The sequence below is a fragment of the Mytilus trossulus genome, chromosome 2 (genome assembly GCF_036588685.1).
Source record: "Mytilus trossulus isolate FHL-02 chromosome 2, PNRI_Mtr1.1.1.hap1, whole genome shotgun sequence".
Classification (NCBI taxonomy): domain Eukaryota; kingdom Metazoa; phylum Mollusca; class Bivalvia; order Mytilida; family Mytilidae; genus Mytilus; species Mytilus trossulus.
Window position 1 is genome coordinate 75,482,237 of NC_086374.1, and position 20,964 is coordinate 75,503,200.

The following is a 20,964-nucleotide window of genomic DNA, read 5'->3' on the forward strand; positions in this document are numbered from 1 at the left end:
GAAAATAGTGTCCATGGTGTACCCTTTATAAAAATATTTTTTTCGAAAGATTTCCCGAAAACGCCAGACATACGCCAACAGACGTTACTTGAATGCCCGATAAACGCTTAGTTACGCTTCTCGTACGTCCAATACACCCGATACAGTTACAGGGGAGGTAATGACGTTGCTAACGTTGAATGTTAATTTCTCGACGTCAAACTGTGACATATCGAGAAAAGATGCATTTATCGACTGATTTTTATCTTTCAAACTGATTTAATTTGAAAACGAGTGCATGGACCCCATTTTTTTAAAACGACATTTTTTTTGGTTTCATTTTGCAGGGAGATTATGTGGACCAAATTTAATAAAACTGTAATTCTAATAGTGCTTCTTTCGTTTTATAAACACTGTGATAAAATCTCCATATATCTATACTTAGCGCAGACTCAGAGATATACACAATAATGGCTGTTACTATATACTTCCCACGTAAATCCACATGTATTGGAACCTATTTGCAAACCGTTTGCCGATTTTATAGTTTCAAAAATTGCAGTTAAAAAAAGACAAAATAACTTTTATTCGTATTCAGATGCGTAATAAAAAGAAGTAATGCATGAAAGCTCGGAGAAATCAACAAAATAAAAATAAAATAAAATTCCACGAATGTCTTTTAATGTGTTTGACGCATTTAGGCCATTTCAAAACATGAAGTCCTTCACATGAAAACACTATAGCTGAACGTTTTCTGATACGTAAACCATTGAAATTCGTATAATATAGTATTAAAATTGGTTTGTAAGGTAGCCGGGGTGAGACTAAGGTTTTGTTTTGTTTTGTTTTCTATTCTATTGCATTTTTCGCATACTTTACTGATTTCAGCAAGTCAACACGACGGCTCCTTAGTTATGAAATGTCAAATTTGGATTTGACGATAGCTTATAGTTACAAGAAAAACATGTGAATTAAAAATGTCAAATGATGGGTCTGAGAATTTCAAGCGGTTAAACACGAAACAATCTATGCAAGGTACAATTTTTATGAATGTTTGAGCTTTTTTTAACCTGGAGTAAAAACGAACAGCCACACAGCTTACCATCGCTTCAGTTTTGTAATGACCATGTATGTCCTATTAAGCCCCAGTCCCACTAGACCACGATCGCACCACGCTCACCGCGATCTAAAATAAATTTAGATCGTGGTGAGGTCGCGGTATGAACGGCATGAAAATGTTAATTTTCGTTGCTTTCACGATGCTTCTACGTCCTAATTACGCTTCTACAACGATCCCACTACGATTAAACCACGTTCTAACTGCGCTTATTCTGCGACCTCACTTCGCTTATAAAGATCTTTCTACGCTCTCACTACGACCATACCACGAGTTATCCGATTGCAACACGATCTTACAGCGATTATAGCACGTTCTTACCACGATTATACTACGTTCATACTACGTTCATACCGCGATCTTACTACGTTATCAGCAATACCGTCAATATCGTGTTTCATATCAATATAGTTCCATTCCTTCTATTTCTGATAACAACGGAGATTTCTCTGAAACAATACAGTCATGCCATAAAAATCTACTAGAACACATGGGCGTGGTGGAAGGGGTTGATGTAGAGGCAGAGGGAGCAAAGTATGAACGCCATACTAAACTCAAAGAAACTAAAATTAAAAATAGTACAAGACTCCTGACGTGGGACAAGCGCAACATTAGTGGGGTTAAACATGTTTGTGAGATCTCAACCCTCCCCCTATACCTCTAGCCAATGAAGAAAAGTAAACGCATAACAATACGCACATTAAAATTCAGTTCAAGAGAAGTCCGAGTCTGATATCAGAAGATGTGACTAAAGAAAATATTAAACAAAATGACAATAATACATAAATAACAACAGACTACTAGCAGTTAACTGACATGCCAGCTCCAGACTCCAATTAAACTGATACTATATATACACATAAGTTGTATAATACTTGTCATCAAGAGATTACCAATCAAACCTAAATTACAACCTATTGCTGGTCCATAAAGCTCACATGACGATATTTTAGTGAACGATAGCAGAAATGACACAGATGTGTCAATATATATAGGAAGATGTGGTATGAGTGCCAATGAGACAACTCTCTATCAACGTAAAAATCTATAAAAGTAAACCATTATAAGCCAAGGTACGGCCTTCAATACGGAGCCTGAACTCACACGGAACAGCACGCTAAAAAGGGCCAAAAAAACAATACTAATGTTAAATCATTTAAATGGGAAAAACCAACGGTCTAATCTATATAAAAACGAGAACATGGTTGAGCCGTTAGAGCAAATGGATAAATACATTCAGACAAACAAAATCTAGGGAGTTTTTTTCATATATATTTTAAGCCCCAGTCCCACTAGACCACGATCGCACCACGCTCACCGCGATCTAAAATAAATTTAGATCGTGGTGAGGTCGCGGTTTGAACGGCATGAAAATGTTAATTTTCGTTGCTTTCACGATGCTACTACGTCCTAATTACGCTTCTACAACGATCCCGCTACGATTAAACCACGTTCTCACCGAGCTTATTGTGCGACCTCACTACGCTTATAAAGATCTTTCTACGCTCTTCACGCTCTCACTACGACCATACCACGAGTTATTCGATTGCAACACGATCTTACTGCGATTAGAGCACGTTCTTACCACGATTATACTACGTTCATACCGCGATCTTACTACGTTATCAGCAATACCGTCAATATTGCGTTTCATATCAATATAGTTCCATTCCTTCTATTTCTGATTAAAACGGAGATTTCTCTGAAACAATACAGTCATGCCACCAAAATCTACTAGAACACATGGGCGTGGTGGTAGGGGTTGATGTAGAGGCAGAGGGAGCAAAGTATGAACGCCATACTAAACTCAAAGAAACTAAAATTAAAAATAGTACAAGACTCCTGACTTGGGACAGGCGCAACATTAGTGGGGTTAAACATGTTTGTGAGATCTCAACCCTCCCCCTATACCTCTAGCCAATGAAGAAAAGTAAACGCATAAAAATACGCACATTAAAATTCAGTTCAAGAGAAGTCCGAGTCTGATGTCAGAAGATGTGACTAAAGAAAATATTAAACAAAATGACAATAATACATAAATAACAACAGACTACATGTTCTAGCAGTTAACTGACATGCCAGCTCCAGACTCCAATTAAACTGATACTATACACATAAGTAGTATAATACTTGTCATCAAGAGATGACCAATCAAACCTAAATTACAACCTATTGCTGGTCCATAAAGGTCAAATGACGATATTTTAGTGAACGATAGCAGAGATAACACAGATGTGTTAATATATATAGGAAGATGTGGTATGAGTGCCAATGAGACAACTCTCTATCAACGTAAAAACTATAAAAGTAAACCATTATAGGCCAAGGTACGGCCTGCAATACGGAGCCTTGGCTCACACCAAACAGCACGCTATAAAGGGCCCAAAAAATACTTTATGTTAAACCATTTAAACGGGAAAAACCAACGGTCTATTCTATATAAAAACGAGAAGCATGGTTGAGCCGTTAGAGCAAATGGATAAATACATTCAGACAAACAAAATCTAGGGAGTTTTTTTATATATTTTATGTGAAAATGACAATAGAAATGATGGTCGTAGTGGGAACGTTGTAAGGTCGTGAGAAGAGCGTGATAAGGACGACAAGGGCGTGCTAGAATCGTACTATTGTAGTGAACAGCGTGGTAAAGTCGTAGTGGAAGCGTAGTTGGGTCGCGGTGAGAACGTGATGGTCGTATTATGGTCGTCATAACGTCGCTGTGAGATCGTAGCGCAATCTCTCCGAATAGAATCACGCTTTCGCTACGCTCTCGCTACGATTGTACAGCGATCTTTGCGATCTTACTACGATCTTAGTGCGCTGTCACTACGCTTTTACTACGACCTGATTTCGCCACGACCGTACCACGATTGTTTTGAACATGTTCAAAGTTGTCCACGCTCTTCACGATCTGGAAGACCTCACCACGAACGTGGTACGACCTTACTGCGACCTACACGATCGTACCACGATCATCAATATTTGCATTTTTTTTCACAGAGCGTAGTGCGATCGTGGCCTAGTGGGACTAGGGTATTATGTGAAAATGACAATAGAAATGATGGTCGTAGTGTGAACGTAGTAAGGTCGTGAGAAGAGCGTGATAAGGACGACAAGGGCGTGCTAGAATCGTACTATGGTCGTGAACAGCGTGGTAAAGTCGTAGTGCAAGCGTAGTTGGGTCGCGGTGAGAACGTGATGGTCGTAGTAAGGTCGTCATAACGTCGCTGTGAGATTGTAGCGCAATCTCTCCGAATAGAATCACGCTTTCGCTACGCTCTCGCTACGATTGTACAGCGATCTTTGCGATCTTACTACGATCTTAGTGCGCTCTCACTACGCTTTTACTACGACCTGATTTCGCCACGACCGTACCACGATTGTTTTGAACATGTTCAAAGTCGTCAACGCTCTTCACGATCTTGAAGACCTCACCACGACCGAGGTACGACCTTACTGAGACCTTCACGATCGTACCACGATCATCCTTATTTGCATTTATTTCACAGATCGTAGTGCGATCGTGGCCTAATGGGACTAGGGTATTATCCAATTAAAATCAAAATAATTCATGGAAGTCATAGATAGTTGAAAATTGCACATGGCCGTGGTCGTGATATTCGTTAATTTATCGATAAAATTCGAATATCACGGCCCAGACCATGTGTAAATTTCCAACAATCTATGGCTTCCATGAATTATTTCTTAAAAAGGGCAATTGTTTTTAATTTTTGATAAATATACAGCAAAAAATGACGTTTTTTCTCAATTCATGAACATTTGATAAATATGAGTGATTTCTGAATTAAAAATGCATAAATTTTAAGAATACTTATAAAATACAGAAATTACAAATTATTTAACAAAAAACAATTTTTGTTTTTCTTTTAAAATAAAAAAAAAGTTATGTCTTTCGGAAGGGAAAATACGGCCACAAATACAAATTTTGAGCAAATATACAAAATTTCGACCTCATGTAACTCAAAAAGTAGCACATGAAGGTATATTTTTTGTTACATATTTGATATATATTAATCAGGCAAAAAATAGTCAATATGGAAATTTTCATCAAACTTTAAATATGGGATCAAAACTGTATCGTATGCCCTTAAAGCCGGTTGTGCACACGATATAGATATGATTGACATTTTAAATGCATCCAAAATTACTAGCGTATTGGCAGCGTATATGATATTTTAACATGCCCGGCGTACGTTGGAGCTATACGCTAATGTGTGACGCCGGTATTAGCCAATTTTTGTACATTTTTTGTTATAACATGTACGAGTTAGTTGGTTTACTTTTGTAGACGAAATACGCGTCTTGCGAGAATATGCAATTCAATCCTGGGATCTATGATGAGTTTATTTACAACCACTGGGTCGATGCCGCTGCTGGAGGAGATGTATTTCCCAGAAGCGTTGCGCACGATGTTCCTACAACACGACGTTACACCACTACGACGACAACGAGGGTTTTCTGAAACTTTTGACGTAGATTTATACAATTTGCAAGTTTCATTTGGTTTTTTTTATGTAGTTGGTTGATTCTAAATCTGTCTCTATTACTTTTGTGATGTCAATTAACCATGAAAATATGTACCTCAATTTGTGGAAATTGAATAAATAATTTTTACCCCTAATTCACCTTAAAATGTTGTACTGTCGTAAGTAATAAACATGAAGGAAGGAAAATGGGACAGAAGTATGCGGTTTACAATAAATAAATTATAACAAAACTTTAATCACAGGCTGCTAAAATTGCATGGTGCATAATATCATCTGTCATTGTAAATTTTTCACATCTTGATTCAACCTTAATACAAATATATCCAACACTCTGCAAGTAAATAAAAAACATATTTACCCTTGAATAATTTGAGTTGAATTGTATTAAAAATTTGCTTGACACATAACTTGTCGAAATACAACCATTAAATAAAATTATTATATCCCAATCTCGAAAAATACTTTCCCAGTCATTTGAAGTTGCTTGCTTTTAAAATGTACTAATCTTCTACTGAATCGTCCGTATAATACGGGGTTGCATTAATTCAATGAAACTGTTTTTGTCGCTGTTTCCGATAAGTCTTTCAGTTACCTCCGTTTCATTCACAACATGCACCGTTGGGTGGTGTTTTTTTCGACAAGCATCATTTTTTTTTTTAATTTCACCACGCGATTCGTTTTTTAAAGTTTCAGGAATATCCAATGAAACTGCACATGTAACGTCGAAACAAAAGCGTTGGTTTGGATTTTTCGACGTTTTTCGACGTTTGGAGAAAATGGCTACCGTTTTGTAATGTTTCGTAGCATTTTATTCCTGTAAGTCTCAAACATGCAGTTGATAAAAAAAGAATCTAGACTTTATGTTATTTTCGTGTATCTAACTTTTGTTTTGGTAAATTATAAATTACTTAATAAATCTTAGGTAAAAAACTCGCATTTATTGCTTGGACAAATGAAATATCAACTTGGACAAAATGGCTACCGCTTGAAAACCCACTGTGAAGAGATGGTTTTATAGAATCTGCAATTTTTGAACTTACGAACAATGAGGCAAATGTTGGTTCTTTCGGTAGATGTTATAATTATCCCACATTTTTTAGATATTATCTACTTATAAAACTACCTTTCAGCCGTTAAGTCAACGAAAAACGTCATTGGACATTTTTCTTATTCCCGCTTAATATGCAGCCACCGAGTCCAACGAAATTCGACAAAAGAATGGTTTTAATTTAACCAAGAACTGACACACTTCGTTGCTTCTGCTAAGTTTCGGGAAGATCAGAGAATAAAAAATAGGAGCACTATACATAAGAGATGAAACAGTTGTTCAAAAATGTAACGTTGGACATCCGTTTTTTTCACATTGCTTTGTTGTTTTAATCCTCAAATATACTAATATATTGCTAAGCATTTGACCAAGAGCTATAAGAACATAAAGGAAAACACATACTGAATTAGTTTTTATATTGGTTAGTGTTTGTTAACATTTTGTTTTCTTTTGCGGAGGAAATTTTGAAGATTCTGTTTTAAATCACAGTGGTTGTAGGAACAGCGTGCGTGGCGTTAGAGGGTATCACCAGCCCAGTAGTCAGCACTTCTGTGTTGACTTGAGTTATCATTGATATGTTCATAAATATATAAATTTACTGTTAACAAAATTTTAAATTTTTGAAATACTAAGCTTTTCTACCTCAGGAATAGATTACCTTAGGTGTATTTGGCAAAAATTTTAGGAATTTTGGTCCTCAATGCTCTTCAACTGCGTACTTTATTTGGCCTTTTTAACATTTTTTTATTCGAGCGTCACTGATGAGTCTTTTGTAGACGAAACGCGCGTCTGGCGTAAATATGAAATTTCGATCCTTGTATATATGATGAGTTTATTTACATTAAGCCGAACAGACGATGAGTATATCGGTCACAAAGGCAGGAAACCGTCAGTCAGTCAGTCATTTTTCACATTTCGGGGGGATTTTTAAGGTAAAGAAATATTGATACTTCTGCTAGTGCGTGTTTGGAAGTTTTAACAAATACATTGAATCAAATGTACAAGGTGTCCACGTACGAAATCTCATTTTTGAATTTAGTTTTACTTTCTTACCTTGAAACTGCGATCTAAAATTTATTGAGATCGTGGTTTGGTCGGGGTATGAGCGGCAAGGAAATGTAAATTTTCGTTGTTTTCACGATGTTCAGTTTAGTATTTTTGTGATTTTACCTTCTTTCTATTAAGCCCCAGTCCCACTAGACCACGATCGCACCATGCTCTTAAAATAAATTCAATTCGTGATGAGGTCGCGGTATGAGCGGCATGAAAGTGTTAATTTTCGTTGTTTTCACGATGATAATACGTCCTCATTACGCTTTTACAACGTTCTCACCACGCCTTCATTACGATTATCATGATATTACCACGCTCATCACGTTATCACTACGACTATACGATGAGTAATCCGATTGCAACACGATCTTACCACGCTTCTACTGCGATTATACCGTGTTCCATATCAATACTGTTCCATTCCTTTTATTTCTGATTAATACGTAGATTTCTCGGAAACAGTCATGCCACCAAAATCTACTAAAACACGTGAGCGTGGTGGAAGGGGTAGAAGTAGAGGCAGATGGAGCTCTGATAGTAACGAATCCTGATCCAACTGAGAAGTCGGACCGACCAATCCAACCTAAATTACTACCTATTGCTGGTCCCTCAAGCTCGAATGACGATATTTAAGTGAACGATAGCACCACGATCGTCAAAACTTGCATTTAAGTTTTGTCAAATAGTGTCAAAAATAAAGAGATTAATATTCTAGGGTACAATTTACATATAAAAGTCAGAATTGATAAATCTGGGGTTGAGCTTTCAATTTATACATCAAAACAAATAAATACGCTTAGAAGGGATGATTTGGAAATGCAAGAAATTGAGTCAATGTGAATAGAACTTAATAATGATCATCAAAAGCCTATTTTACTAGTTTATGTATATAGACCACATAACAGTCATGCTGACTGGGTTACTAAGTTTGAAACCATGTTGTTAAAAGTTGACACTGAAGATAAGGAAACTATTGTTATGGGAGATTTTAATATAGATGTAATGTCACGCAAAAAACATCGTAAGTGGACACACATCCAAATTTTTTTTGACATGAGTCAGATGGTTACAGAGCGTGCTATACCACCGTGTATTATCAGTACAGCGTATATAGGTACTAACCAAGCGGGCGTGATCGATTTTGACCTTACACAGTAACGAGAATATTTGTTTTGTTCACATAATTTCAATGTGTACTTCAATCTAAACATAACTTTTGTTTTAAGAAATGATTTGGTCGTATGTTGACGATTAGAGATGTCTCGTTATTTTCCCAAAACAAGAACGATTACTAAAACATGTGAAAATACTTGCAAAGAAGTTGGCACTCGTCTCATCCGATATAATTCATTTCATTGCAACTCTTTTTTCTGACAGAAGGCCACTGTGTGTATGTAACAAGTATAGCTGTTTAAATAATTGGCATTGAAATCTTTCATGTATATGTTTTTTTCGATATTTTATTCCAAAAAGAAGCTTTGTGTACGGTGTTTAGCTGACCACATAAATCCTTTTGTACAGTGCATAGTTAAGTTTCTGTACACCGTACACAAAAACTAAATTTTCGTCCTCGTTTATTACCCAAAAAGTTTCAAGGAATGAGTAATCGCATGTAGGTTCATGATTGGTAAGTATAACTTTTGCCCTGTATTAGCTTTCTTTCAGATAGAACATGTAAACGTCTCGACAATTGTAAATTGAAAGTTGGTGTTGCCTTTCACAGCTAATTGCGCATTTACAAGTTAATTGTTCTAATTAGAATATCAAAGTCGTCTTACAAATAGGAAAAAGTCGATGCGAAAAATATTTTGGAGCAGGAATTTCAGGTGTTGAGCAAATATGCACTGAATGTTTATAAAACAAAACACAGATTTTTGTTACCGTGTCAGTTCAAAATCGATCATGCACGTTTTGTTAGTATCTTTATCCGCTGTACGATGATTCACGGTGTCTACTGTGAGATCGCACCACAATAGTCAAAATTTGCATTTTAACACAGATCGTAGTGCGATCGTGGCCTAGTGGGACTAAAGTATTACGTCCTCATTACGCTTCTACAACGATCCTGCTACGCTTTAACCACGTTCTAACCACGCTTATTATGCGACCTCACTACGATTATCACGATCTTACTAAGCTCATCACGTTTCACTTCAACCATATCCGATTGGAACTAGGTTATGTAATTACTATATAGACCAACTAACAGCCATGCTGACTGGGTTACTAAATTTGAAACCATGTTGTTAAAAGTTGACACCGAAGATAAGGAAACTATTATTATAGGAGATTTTAATATGGATGTAATGTCAAGCAAAAAACATCCATAGTGGTCACACATCAAAACTACTTTCGACATGAGTCAGATGGTTAGAGATCTTACCAGAGTAACAAAAAATTCATACACTTTAAATTACCATGTTAATTGTAATATGTCAGAAAATATTAATTACATTAAAGTTCCAAAATATTCTATCAGTGATCACTATCCAGTATATACTTCTCATAATAGAAGGTTTAAAAAGAAAAAGCAAATTCATGATTATATAACTTATAGATCTACAAAACATTTCAATGAGACTGATTTTATTCACCATTTATCTCAGTGTCCCCTAGACAGTATACTAGAAATTCATGATCCTGATGAAGCGCTATAAATATTTTTACTGAAGTGTTGAATCATCATGCTCCACTCATTAAAAAGCGAGTTAAACCTGTTTATCAAAATGAGTGGATAAATGATGAAATTAAGGAGGGTATGAAAAAACGTGATTATAATCATAAGAAAACAAAATATGTATAACTATAAATTCTGAAGAAACAACTTGAAGGTTAAATACCTCATAGAAAATTCAAAGCAATTTTTTTTACTGATGTATGAAAAAGGAAACAGTAGTAAATTATGGAAACACGTGCATAATGTAAATGGTAGTGGAAATTACCATCAACATGCAATCTTAAATGACTGTAACAATAAACCAATTACAAACCATAAGAGCATTGCTGATACTTTCAATAATTGTCTACAAATATTACTGAAAATGTTAATCTTAATTCAAACTCAAGCACCAGTTGTTCTGGAAAAAATGATAATTATATTTCATGTCGTATACCAGAAAATGTCTTTTTTACCATACCTCAAATAACGAATGAATTTGTTCTCCATCAGTTAATCACACTTGATGAGAAAAAGCAATAGGTCTTGTTAATATCAATGCAAAGTTTTTAAAATTGTCCTCACACCTGATTTTATTTCAAATATCTCACATTTGTATTTTAAGCATCAGATAATCAGTATACCCATCGTTATTCAAACTGGCTAAAGTTCTACCAGTTTTGAAAAATAAAGGTTAAAAAATGATGTATTTAACTACAGACCTATTGCAATTTTACCATTACTGTCTAAGATTCTTGAGCGACACGTAACAACTCATTTCATAAATTTTCTAAACAAATATAATCTATTGTATGTCATGCAATTCGTTTTTCGGGCAAACCATTCCTGTCAAATTGCTATGACTTCTTTGTTAGATAAATGGTTAAAAGCCATTGATGAAGGAAATTTAGTTGGGGTAGTATTTTTAGATCTGTGTAAAGCTTTTGATCTTTTAAATCATAAACTGCTCCTTAAAAAAATACAACCATATAAATGTTCTTATAATTCAATTTATTGGTTTACTTCGTATTTGGCTGATAGACAACAAGTCATATCAATTTCAAATACTTTATCAAATGTATCTACATCTTTTGCTGATGATAGCACTATTTCTGTAATTGGAAAAGATGTACAGAGTATTTGAATGCAGATATAGTTTTTTAGATTTTTTAATTTCATAGGATAGTGAATTTCACACTTTGACCATCACGTTCTCCTCTCGACTCAACAACACCTCTAATACGACTATACTACATTTTTACTACGCTGTTTTAGACCATAGTACGTTTCTAGCATAATCATGTCGTCCTCATCATGTTCGTCAAGTACGTACTGACGACGTTCAGACTACGACCGTTTTGAGTTCTTCCCATGCTCATGGCCATTGTCACATCAGCTTTATAACAGCTCTCCAGGTTTGTTTGTCTGTTTGTAATTTGGACCTTATGTCCCTAATTTCCAACAACTTAACCATTGTTAACACATCTGTATCATTCCCACTATTGTTCAATAAACTATACCTATCCCTTAATCTCTAATTAAAACAGAACTGTCAAGCTGACAAGCTAACAAGCTGACCTTAACATTAATGAAAACAAACCAGGGGAAGTTTAACCATGGGAATTTATCAAAATATGTATAAACTATAATTTAATTTTAAATTAAAATTTATATCTATAACTTTCAGAACAATAGAGGTCGCCTTGAACACTGACAAGTCTAATATACCATACCAATAAAACAGTAGATGTCTTCTAAAGCACACTGACAAGTCTCCTATACCATACCACAAGGAACAATAGATGTCTCCTAATAAATGCTACCAATTCTTATATACCATACCACATACAAATGTAAATGTCTTTAAAGTACATAAATAAGTCTCAAGTACCATACCACTTAAAACAAGTAGAAATCTCCGCCTAAAACCTAACAAGTCTCATATACCATACCACAAGAATAGTTGATGTGTCCTTATAGACAATAACTAGTCTCATGCATCATACCACATTTATCTATACTTCTATAGATGCTTAGAGTAGAAAAGAAAATGTTCAACTAGGATGGAACATTTATCTTGCCGTACTGGATACTTGATATTATACGCAAAACTTTATAATAACTATTCTAATTTTATTAACAAACTAATATACTAAAACACTATTGTATACACAGTATACTAAAATCATTTTCACAATCATTTCTACATCTTTTATACTAAATACATATGAAAATAATAATAAATGTATCATTTGGCTTTCTAGGGGGCTACTCGTTAAAACTTACAATAAAACAAATAAAAATAACCATAGGAAAAACACTACCTACTCAAAACAATTTTTAAATTAATTAAAAAGTAAATTGTCTAAATTATGCAATTTAAGAACCTGCAGTAGAGCCCTGACAGGTGAAAAAATAATTTAAGAAACCTGACTGGTAGAGCCCAAACAGGTATAAATTTGAAAGATGCGAATATCTGCGGTAGATCCCAGCAGGTACTTTTAGAACCTGAGTGGAAGAGCCCAGACAAGTATGAATTTTTGAAAACTGAGAATTCCTGCGGTAGATCCCAAGAGGTACTTTTAGAACCTGAGTGGTAGAGCCCAGACAAGTATGAATTTTGAAAACTGAGAATTCCTGCGGTAGATCCCAACAGGTACTATTAGAACCTGACTGGTAGAGCCCAGACAAGTATAAATTTGAAAAATGAGAATTCCTGCGTTAGATTCCAACAGGTACAAAAATAACTTAATATCACCCTTAAATAAAACAAATATAAGCCTAAATAAATTATAAAATGTATTAATGAATTGGGGGGAAAAAATTTCCCTGAAATTAAGTAGGCCAAATTGAAACGAGTAGCATGAGTGAAAGCCCCCAAGAAATGATACATATACATATAAAAAAAAAAAAAAAAAAAACATACTAAAAAGATTTCACAAAATGTAGTTTTTATAACTCTTTGATATAGTACCGAACATGTGTCAATTTAGGAACAACACATGTAACCTATATAACAATCGGATGACCATCTACCTAAAGTCTGAATAATATGGTCCTCGACCCCTGCCGCTGCAGCTGATGTAGCAGCACCAATTCGAAAAGAATGACCACAAAATTTACTATCATTATACCCTAATCTGAACAGGGACTCTCGAAGCAGAGCTATAAATGTATCTCTAGACAAAGGAGCGTTATTTACGGGGCGCCGAATGGGACTCTTGTGGTTTTGTACTCAAAATTCAATCTTGTACGATCAAAAGTGACTTTTGTTCAACAAAAATGAGTTCAGTTTAACAAAATTTGTATAATACTATAAATTTAAAATTTTGTCATACAAAATTATCTATCAGCGGACAAAAGTCACTTTTGTCATGACAAAATTCATTTTTGTTAGACAGACTTGACTTTTGTTACCTAATTTGAAAATTGGGCGACAAAAGTGAATTTTGTATTCAAATTAGTTTAGTGTGGTTTCTGTGAACTAATTTGCATACAAAATCGACTGTTGTGAGACAAAATTGACAAAATTGACTTTTGTGAGACAAAATTGACAAAATTGACTTTTGTGAGACAAAATTGACCAATGTGATCAAAAAAATTGACAAAATTGACTCTTGTGAGACAAAATTGACCAATGTGAGACAAAATTGACTTTTGTCTCAACAAAATTGACAAAATTGAATTTTGTCTCAACAAAATTGACAAAATTGATTTTTGTCTCAACAATATTGATTATTGATTTTTGTCTAACGAAAGTCAATTTTGTCTCACGAAAGTCAATTTTGTCTCATAAAAGTCAATTTTGTTGTTACAAAAGTGAATTTTGTCGTCACAAGTGTCGTCACAAAATTTACTTTTGTCTCAACAAAATTGACAAAATTGACTTTTGTCTCAACAAAATTGACAAAATTGACTTTCGTCTCAACAAAATTGACAAAATTGACTTTTGTCTCAACAAAATTAACAAAATTGACCTTTGTCTCAACAAAATTGATTTTTGTCTCAACAAAATTGACAAAATTGACTTTTGTCTCAACAAAATTAACAAAATTGAATTTTGTCTCACAAAATTGAATTTTGTCTCACAAAAGTCAATTTTGTCTCACAAAATTGAATCGTACCTCACACAATTGACTTTTGTGATTTAATTTCCATATCAGGTAACAAAAGTCAATTTTGTATGCAAATATGTTTATATTTGCATACCTTTTAGACAAAATTGACTTTTGTCATGACAAATATGAATTTTGTCTACAAAAATTAATTTTGTCATGACAAAAATGAATTTTGTCTACACAAATGAATTTTGTCATCACAAAATTGAAGTTCTCACAAAACAAGTCTGTAACACATAGTTTTGTAAGACAAAAATGATTTTGTTATGACAGAATTGAATTTTGTATAAAACCACAAGAGTCCCATTCGGCGCCCCGTATTATTATACTCATCGTTAACAAATAAATAAGAATCTGGCCTAGCTCCATGTCTTACTTGTATATATCTTCTCATCAAATCAACTGGGTTGAAAATATCATTTTTTAAAAATAGTAATGTTAATACCTTCTCGAAATGGGTCACATTTGGAGGAATTCGGATGTACTGTGAAATTTTGAAAATTTAAATCAAAATCAATGTTTTGAATTAATAGTGTGTCCTGCCTGGCAATTTTACTACTATACGTAAATTCACCACATCGGAGAAATCCAAAAAAAGCTAGATTAAAAGAGCACTGTAACATTAAGTCGACGAATGGAGAGAAAACTCCTTGCTGTAACATACAGCACAATTGTTTCAAAATTTGAGATGTAATAGGTAATCTCTTTTGTTTAACATTGTTCTGAGACTTTTAAATACCTCTTAATATACACTCTAAGCGTGCACAATTTGACAAAGGGTCAGGATGTCCTATTCTCGAATAATTATGCCTAATTCCTGCTAAATACAATTTAATCGTAGCATGGGCTAGCTTAAGAGAATTCTTGCAATAGGTTACAAAATAAATTAAACAATCTTCATCTATTATAGTCACACTATTTATATGATGCTGATTAGTCATAGCCATAAATGTTTTAAAACATAGAAATCCAGAATTATAAGTCTTTCTAGTACTTATACATAAGGATGCCTCCCATAGTTCTTCAACTTGTTTAATTAGACCATCATCAAATGAGCTGGAGCTAGGCAAGGTGTGGGTATCTGATCTGCTTTTGGTGCCAGCTTTCGAAATTTCTCCATCTGATATTATGTTCTTCCTCAGCTGGAGAGAAATAGTCTCCACGAACGGCAGAGTTTCCGCTGAATATCCCTTAGACGTTCTCACACTTCTCGCTTCCTGGTTTGCACTTCCAGCTGCCGCTGCTGGTATTGTGGTTCTATTTAAAGATGCATATGCCGACTCCAAATTATGGGAATTCCCCGAGTTGTTTATATCTTCACTATGCCCACTTCCGGTTGAAGTGAAAGTAGAGACAGCTACTTCTTCCTGACGAGTATTAGGTTGTACCACTAATGGAGAGTTCATCTTCCCGTTTAAAGCCGACTCATTTTGCTGTAGAGACTGTACGGTCGACGATAGTCTCGAAACTAAGTTTATAAGAGTTCTTTCTTCATTTGATGAAGTGATAGTTGGAGCCACGTGATCCTCTTGAATCCTAACTGGTGCATTATGAGATCGCGCACCACCATATATGGTATTTGCTTCATCTGATATGTCTGATATATCCACTGTTTCCGTTGTATTGTCACTATACGAAGAGTCTTCAACACTATTAAGAATTCTCACTAAGGTCAACCTTTTAGCGTTTTTTTGGCACTTTAAGTTTTTAAATTAATCTAGTTACATCTTGGCGAAGTCTTAAAAGAGTCCAATTTTCTTTCAATACTGGGTTGTATTGTGGTTGTCCCGAAGGTCTGCGACTGACCGGACCCATCACGGCAAAAAATTCAAAACAATCACTAGGATAGGTTGATCAATGAAGTCGTTAAACAAGTACAAACATTATTATCCATGGTAAGAACGCAACTCCTATATGAATATGTTTCCAGATGACAAGTCCAATGAAAACACGTATAATCTATTAAAACATAATGTCCAGTTTTGATTCACAATTAATAAACTGTACACTTGAAGAGAACAAAACGTAAAATTGTATGAATAAATTATCCACAAGTAAAAATATGACTGCTAACAGTGCAATGCTCAAACGACAACTGACCATCCTATTAAAATTATATACAGATGATTCTCTGACATGTCTGATAACACCCATGCTGTCATCAAGCTGTTTACCATCTATGATATAATACCTATCCCTTAATCTCTAATTAAAACAGAACTGTCAAGCTGACAAGCTAACAAGCTGACCTTAACATTAATGAAAACAAACCAGGGGAAATTTAACCATTGGAATTTATCAAAATATGTATAAACTATAATTTTATTTTAAATTACCATTTAATTCGAATGAAAATAAAAATAAAAGTTATAATATGACCAATTTATGAGAAAGGAAAAATTTAAACGTTGAACATATGAGGTTGATATAAAAAATATCGGGATCTAAGTTTTTTTTAAGCATATTTGTTTAATTTAAGGAACGTTGTCTATCTGCAAGTTTTAAATCGTCAAAAGAAGCATATCTTTTACACATTGTGAATTATGAATTTAATGCTCACCTATTTTCAAACCAATAATGGATAAGCTTTCAAATAAAGCATAATTCCATCCGTCCTCATCCAATCAGGAGGCTTAAAGTTTTTATTCTGAGTACCGACTGGGGTAAAAAAAAATGCGCTCTTGTAACCATCTGGCCTTGTCTGACTTTTTTTTTTGGAGTGTCCCTGTCTTTTTTGTTGGGAAAATAATTTAAACAAAAACTATAAGTCCAAATGCAAAAATCAGAGTGGAGAAAAAGATAAAACGCATGCACAATTAGTGTATAAAGTTTGCCAATAAATGGATACCACATTATTAAGGTGTCAACTTTGAACAAACTATAAACCTTATAACTCATGTCATGTTCTGTAAGTGTGAGAACACACGATCATGATTGATGTACTTAAACAATTTGTAAGTTATCGTAGACCAGATTCTACCGTCTTAAACCTGCAGGTTTTTTAAAATAATATTCTATTTTTAATTTTCAGATAGAAGGGCCAAATGTATGTTTCTGGTATATACCTTCGAGGATTGTCATAACAGATGAACACGATGAGGGAAAAACACACTTGAACAAGGTCATTAGTTAAAATTGAGAATGGAAATGGGGAATGTGTCAAAAAGACAACAACCCGACCAAATAAAAAAACAACAGCAGAAGGTCACCAACAGGTCTTCAATGTAGCGAGAAATTCCCGCATCCGGAGGCGTCCTTCAGCTGGCCCCTAAACAAATATATACTCGTTCAGTGATAATGAACGCCATACTAATTTCCAAATTGTACACAAGAAACTAAAATTAAAATAATACAAGACTAAAAAAATTTCAGAGGCTCCTGACTTGGGACAGGCGCAAAAATGCGGCGGGGTTAAACATGTTTGTGAGATCTCAACCCTCCCCCTATACCTCTAACCAATGTAGAAAAGTAAACGCATAGCAATACGCACATTAAAATTCAGTTCAAGAGAAGTCCGAGTCTGATGTCAGAAGATGTAACCAAAGACAATAAACAAAATGACAATAATACATAAATAACAACAGACTACTAGCAGTTAACTGACATGCCAGCTCCAGACTTCAATTAAACTGACTGAAAGATTATGATTTCATCATATGAACATCAGGCACAATCCTTCCCGTTAGGGGTTTAGTATGATACCATCATAACATATATGAGAAAAACATAACCCGTGTCATGCCAACAACTGTTTTTAGAATAAATGTGTTTAGTTCCGACGCAAAGACCTCATCAGTGACTCAATATTAACACCAAAATATGCAATCTTTAATGACTTGACAACATTATCGTAATTATATCCCTTCTTAATAAGTCTAAACTGTTTACAAATATTTTGTTACTATCTTTTCCCCTTATTTTGTATCATCTTTTTTTTCTCTCTAACTGAGCATGTCTTTCATTAATATATTTATCAAAGTGTTAATAGAAAATATCTAATTTTTCTTTGTTGTTAAAAATGAATTTTTACACTCTAAGTATTTCTTCTTGAGGTTTATGACACAGGCACTTGTTTCTATTCATACGAAGGTCGACTATCCATATAAATAGAAGAAGGTGGCTAACGATTTTTATTTTAGGTCATGACAGTCTACGCTTCGGACGCGTTTTGTACCCTTTAAATTTTAAAATGCAAAAAATCCCTCCCTATATGAATCGATTCAGTAAATATTTTTCTTTGACACTTAACTAAATAGATATAGGAAGATGTGGTGTGAGTACCAATGAGACAACTCTCCATCCAAATAACAATTTAAAAAGTAAATCATTATAGGTTAAAGTACGGCCTTCAACACGGAGCCTTGGCTCACACCGAACACCAAGCTATAAAGGGCCCCAAAATTACTAGTGTAAAACCATTCAAACGGGAAAACCAACGGTCTAATCTATATAAACAAAACGAGAAACGAGAAACACGTATATATTACATAAACATACGACAACTACTGTACATCAGATTCCTGACTTAGGACAGGTGCAAACATTTGCAGCGGGATTAAACGTTTTAATGGATCCAAACCTTCTCCCTTTTTCTGAAACAATAGCATAACATTACAACATAGAAAAACATACGATAAAATATCAATTGGCAGACTAAACTCAATCAAAAAACGTATGATTACACATTGAACGAATAAATTTGATCTGCGATATCTGAATACAAATGCACAGTTAATTAAATATTAGAGACAAACATTCATGACCAAAACGCTAACAAACAAATTCAAACACAGGACATCACTGAGAAATATTTAACCAATCAATGTTTACTTTAGAAAAAAACCGTTTTTTTATAATCTTGAAGTTTATACAAATGTTGTAAGAATAAGTGAAAAATTGAAGATATTACAAATAATCAAAGCTGTACAGACAAGATCCATATAAATAAAAAATAACAAAAAAACATTATAAACAGTATCAACAGGTCGAATTAACAAGAAAATACGATTTGAGAGTACTCGCAGTTACTGACAGCTAGTTAAAAGCCAAGACCTTTTAATGCCTTTGAAACAAGTCAAAAGTAGAACTGAAGATAACCCATTGCGATAAGAAAACATTTCATATAATATAATACTCTTCTGTTGAAATATATGATAAAGCGTATACTAAATGGCCCTTGAGCTGATATTGATGTCTCGGGATGATACGACATATGATACGGAGTTTGCCATGTATTATTCTCTATTTATCGTTGTAATTGAAATAACCAAAAAGTCAGAAACAAATTTGAATAAACTCGATAATACTAGATTGATATAAAAAAAAATATATAGGGATCTTAGTTTTTTTAAGCATATTTGTTTTATTTAAGGACGTTGTTTATCTGCAAGTTTTAAATCGTCAAAAGTTTGAATGAATATGGTATCTCGATCATTTATTTTGGAGGTAAAAAAACACATTGAGATTCATAAGAATTAGGGGAGAGAAACCCAATGGAAAAATAATAATTTACTGTGATGTCAACCGGAAGTAGATAAATTAAAAAGTTGGTAGTTCAAATTTTCGCCATGGTTTAGTGAACAATGATAAGTTTACCGTAAAGAGGAACACTGTGGGGATATAAAATTAGTTTAGTGTTAACGGAAAATATTCACTGAATCGATTCATATACGGTAGGGATTTTTTGCATTAATCTAAAGGGTACAAAAAAGTAAAATCACAAAAATACTGAACTTTGGGGAAAATCAATTAGGAAAGTCCATAATCACATGGCAAAATCAAATAACAAAACGCATCAAAAACGAATGGACAAGAACTGTCATATTCCTGACTTGGTACAGGCATTTTCAAATGTAGAAAATGGTGGATTAAACCTGGTTCTATAGCGATAACCCTCTCACTTTAATAACAGTCTCATCAAATTCCGTTATATTTACATGATGCGTTAAAAGTGTCATAAACGGAGACTGTCGTGACCGTAAAAATAAATTAGTTGGCCACTTTCTTCTATTTATATGGATAGTCGACCATCGTATGGATAGAATCAAGTGCCTGTGGTTTACGACCCCTTCTGTATCCATCAAATTACGAAATTTTCAAACTGCAATAGTATAAAAACAGCAAAAATATTGAATAATACAGATGGACTATTTTGAACATAAACTGAGGGTAAACTATTATTTATTGTTTCATTAATAGAAAAAGGTGATTTTGTGGCAAATATAACAAGATTTTGGTAGAAAATCCACAGACTTTAAAAAAAGACAGTTTTGTTATAAAATTCTAAACATAGATTACTCACTTGTTTTTCTATGATGTGCAAGCACTTTTGTTTACAAACGTCCTAAACTACCATCAAATTTCAAACAAAATCTTGCTGCGTCAACAAAGTCAACCACATCCTAGAAGATGTATTTGAATTGATCCATATTTATATTTGTTTTATCACAAGTCATATCTTAATTTATAAACTTGTCTAAACGAAC

The 20,964-nt window shown here is 34.1% G+C and overlaps 1 protein-coding gene across 3 annotated transcripts in view; it reads left to right on the top strand.

Annotated features, from left to right (window-relative positions):
* LOC134708025 (glutamate decarboxylase 1-like) overlaps nucleotides 1-20,964 on the top strand; it is a 154,005-nt gene that overhangs the window by 114,504 nt on the left and 18,537 nt on the right. For all 3 annotated transcript variants that reach the window (XM_063568267.1, XM_063568266.1, XM_063568265.1), the window contains exon 13: nucleotides 17,511-17,600. In XM_063568267.1, the coding sequence (XP_063424337.1) occupies nucleotides 17,511-17,600 (90 nt within the window). The remainder of the gene's footprint in view (nucleotides 1-17,510; nucleotides 17,601-20,964) is intronic.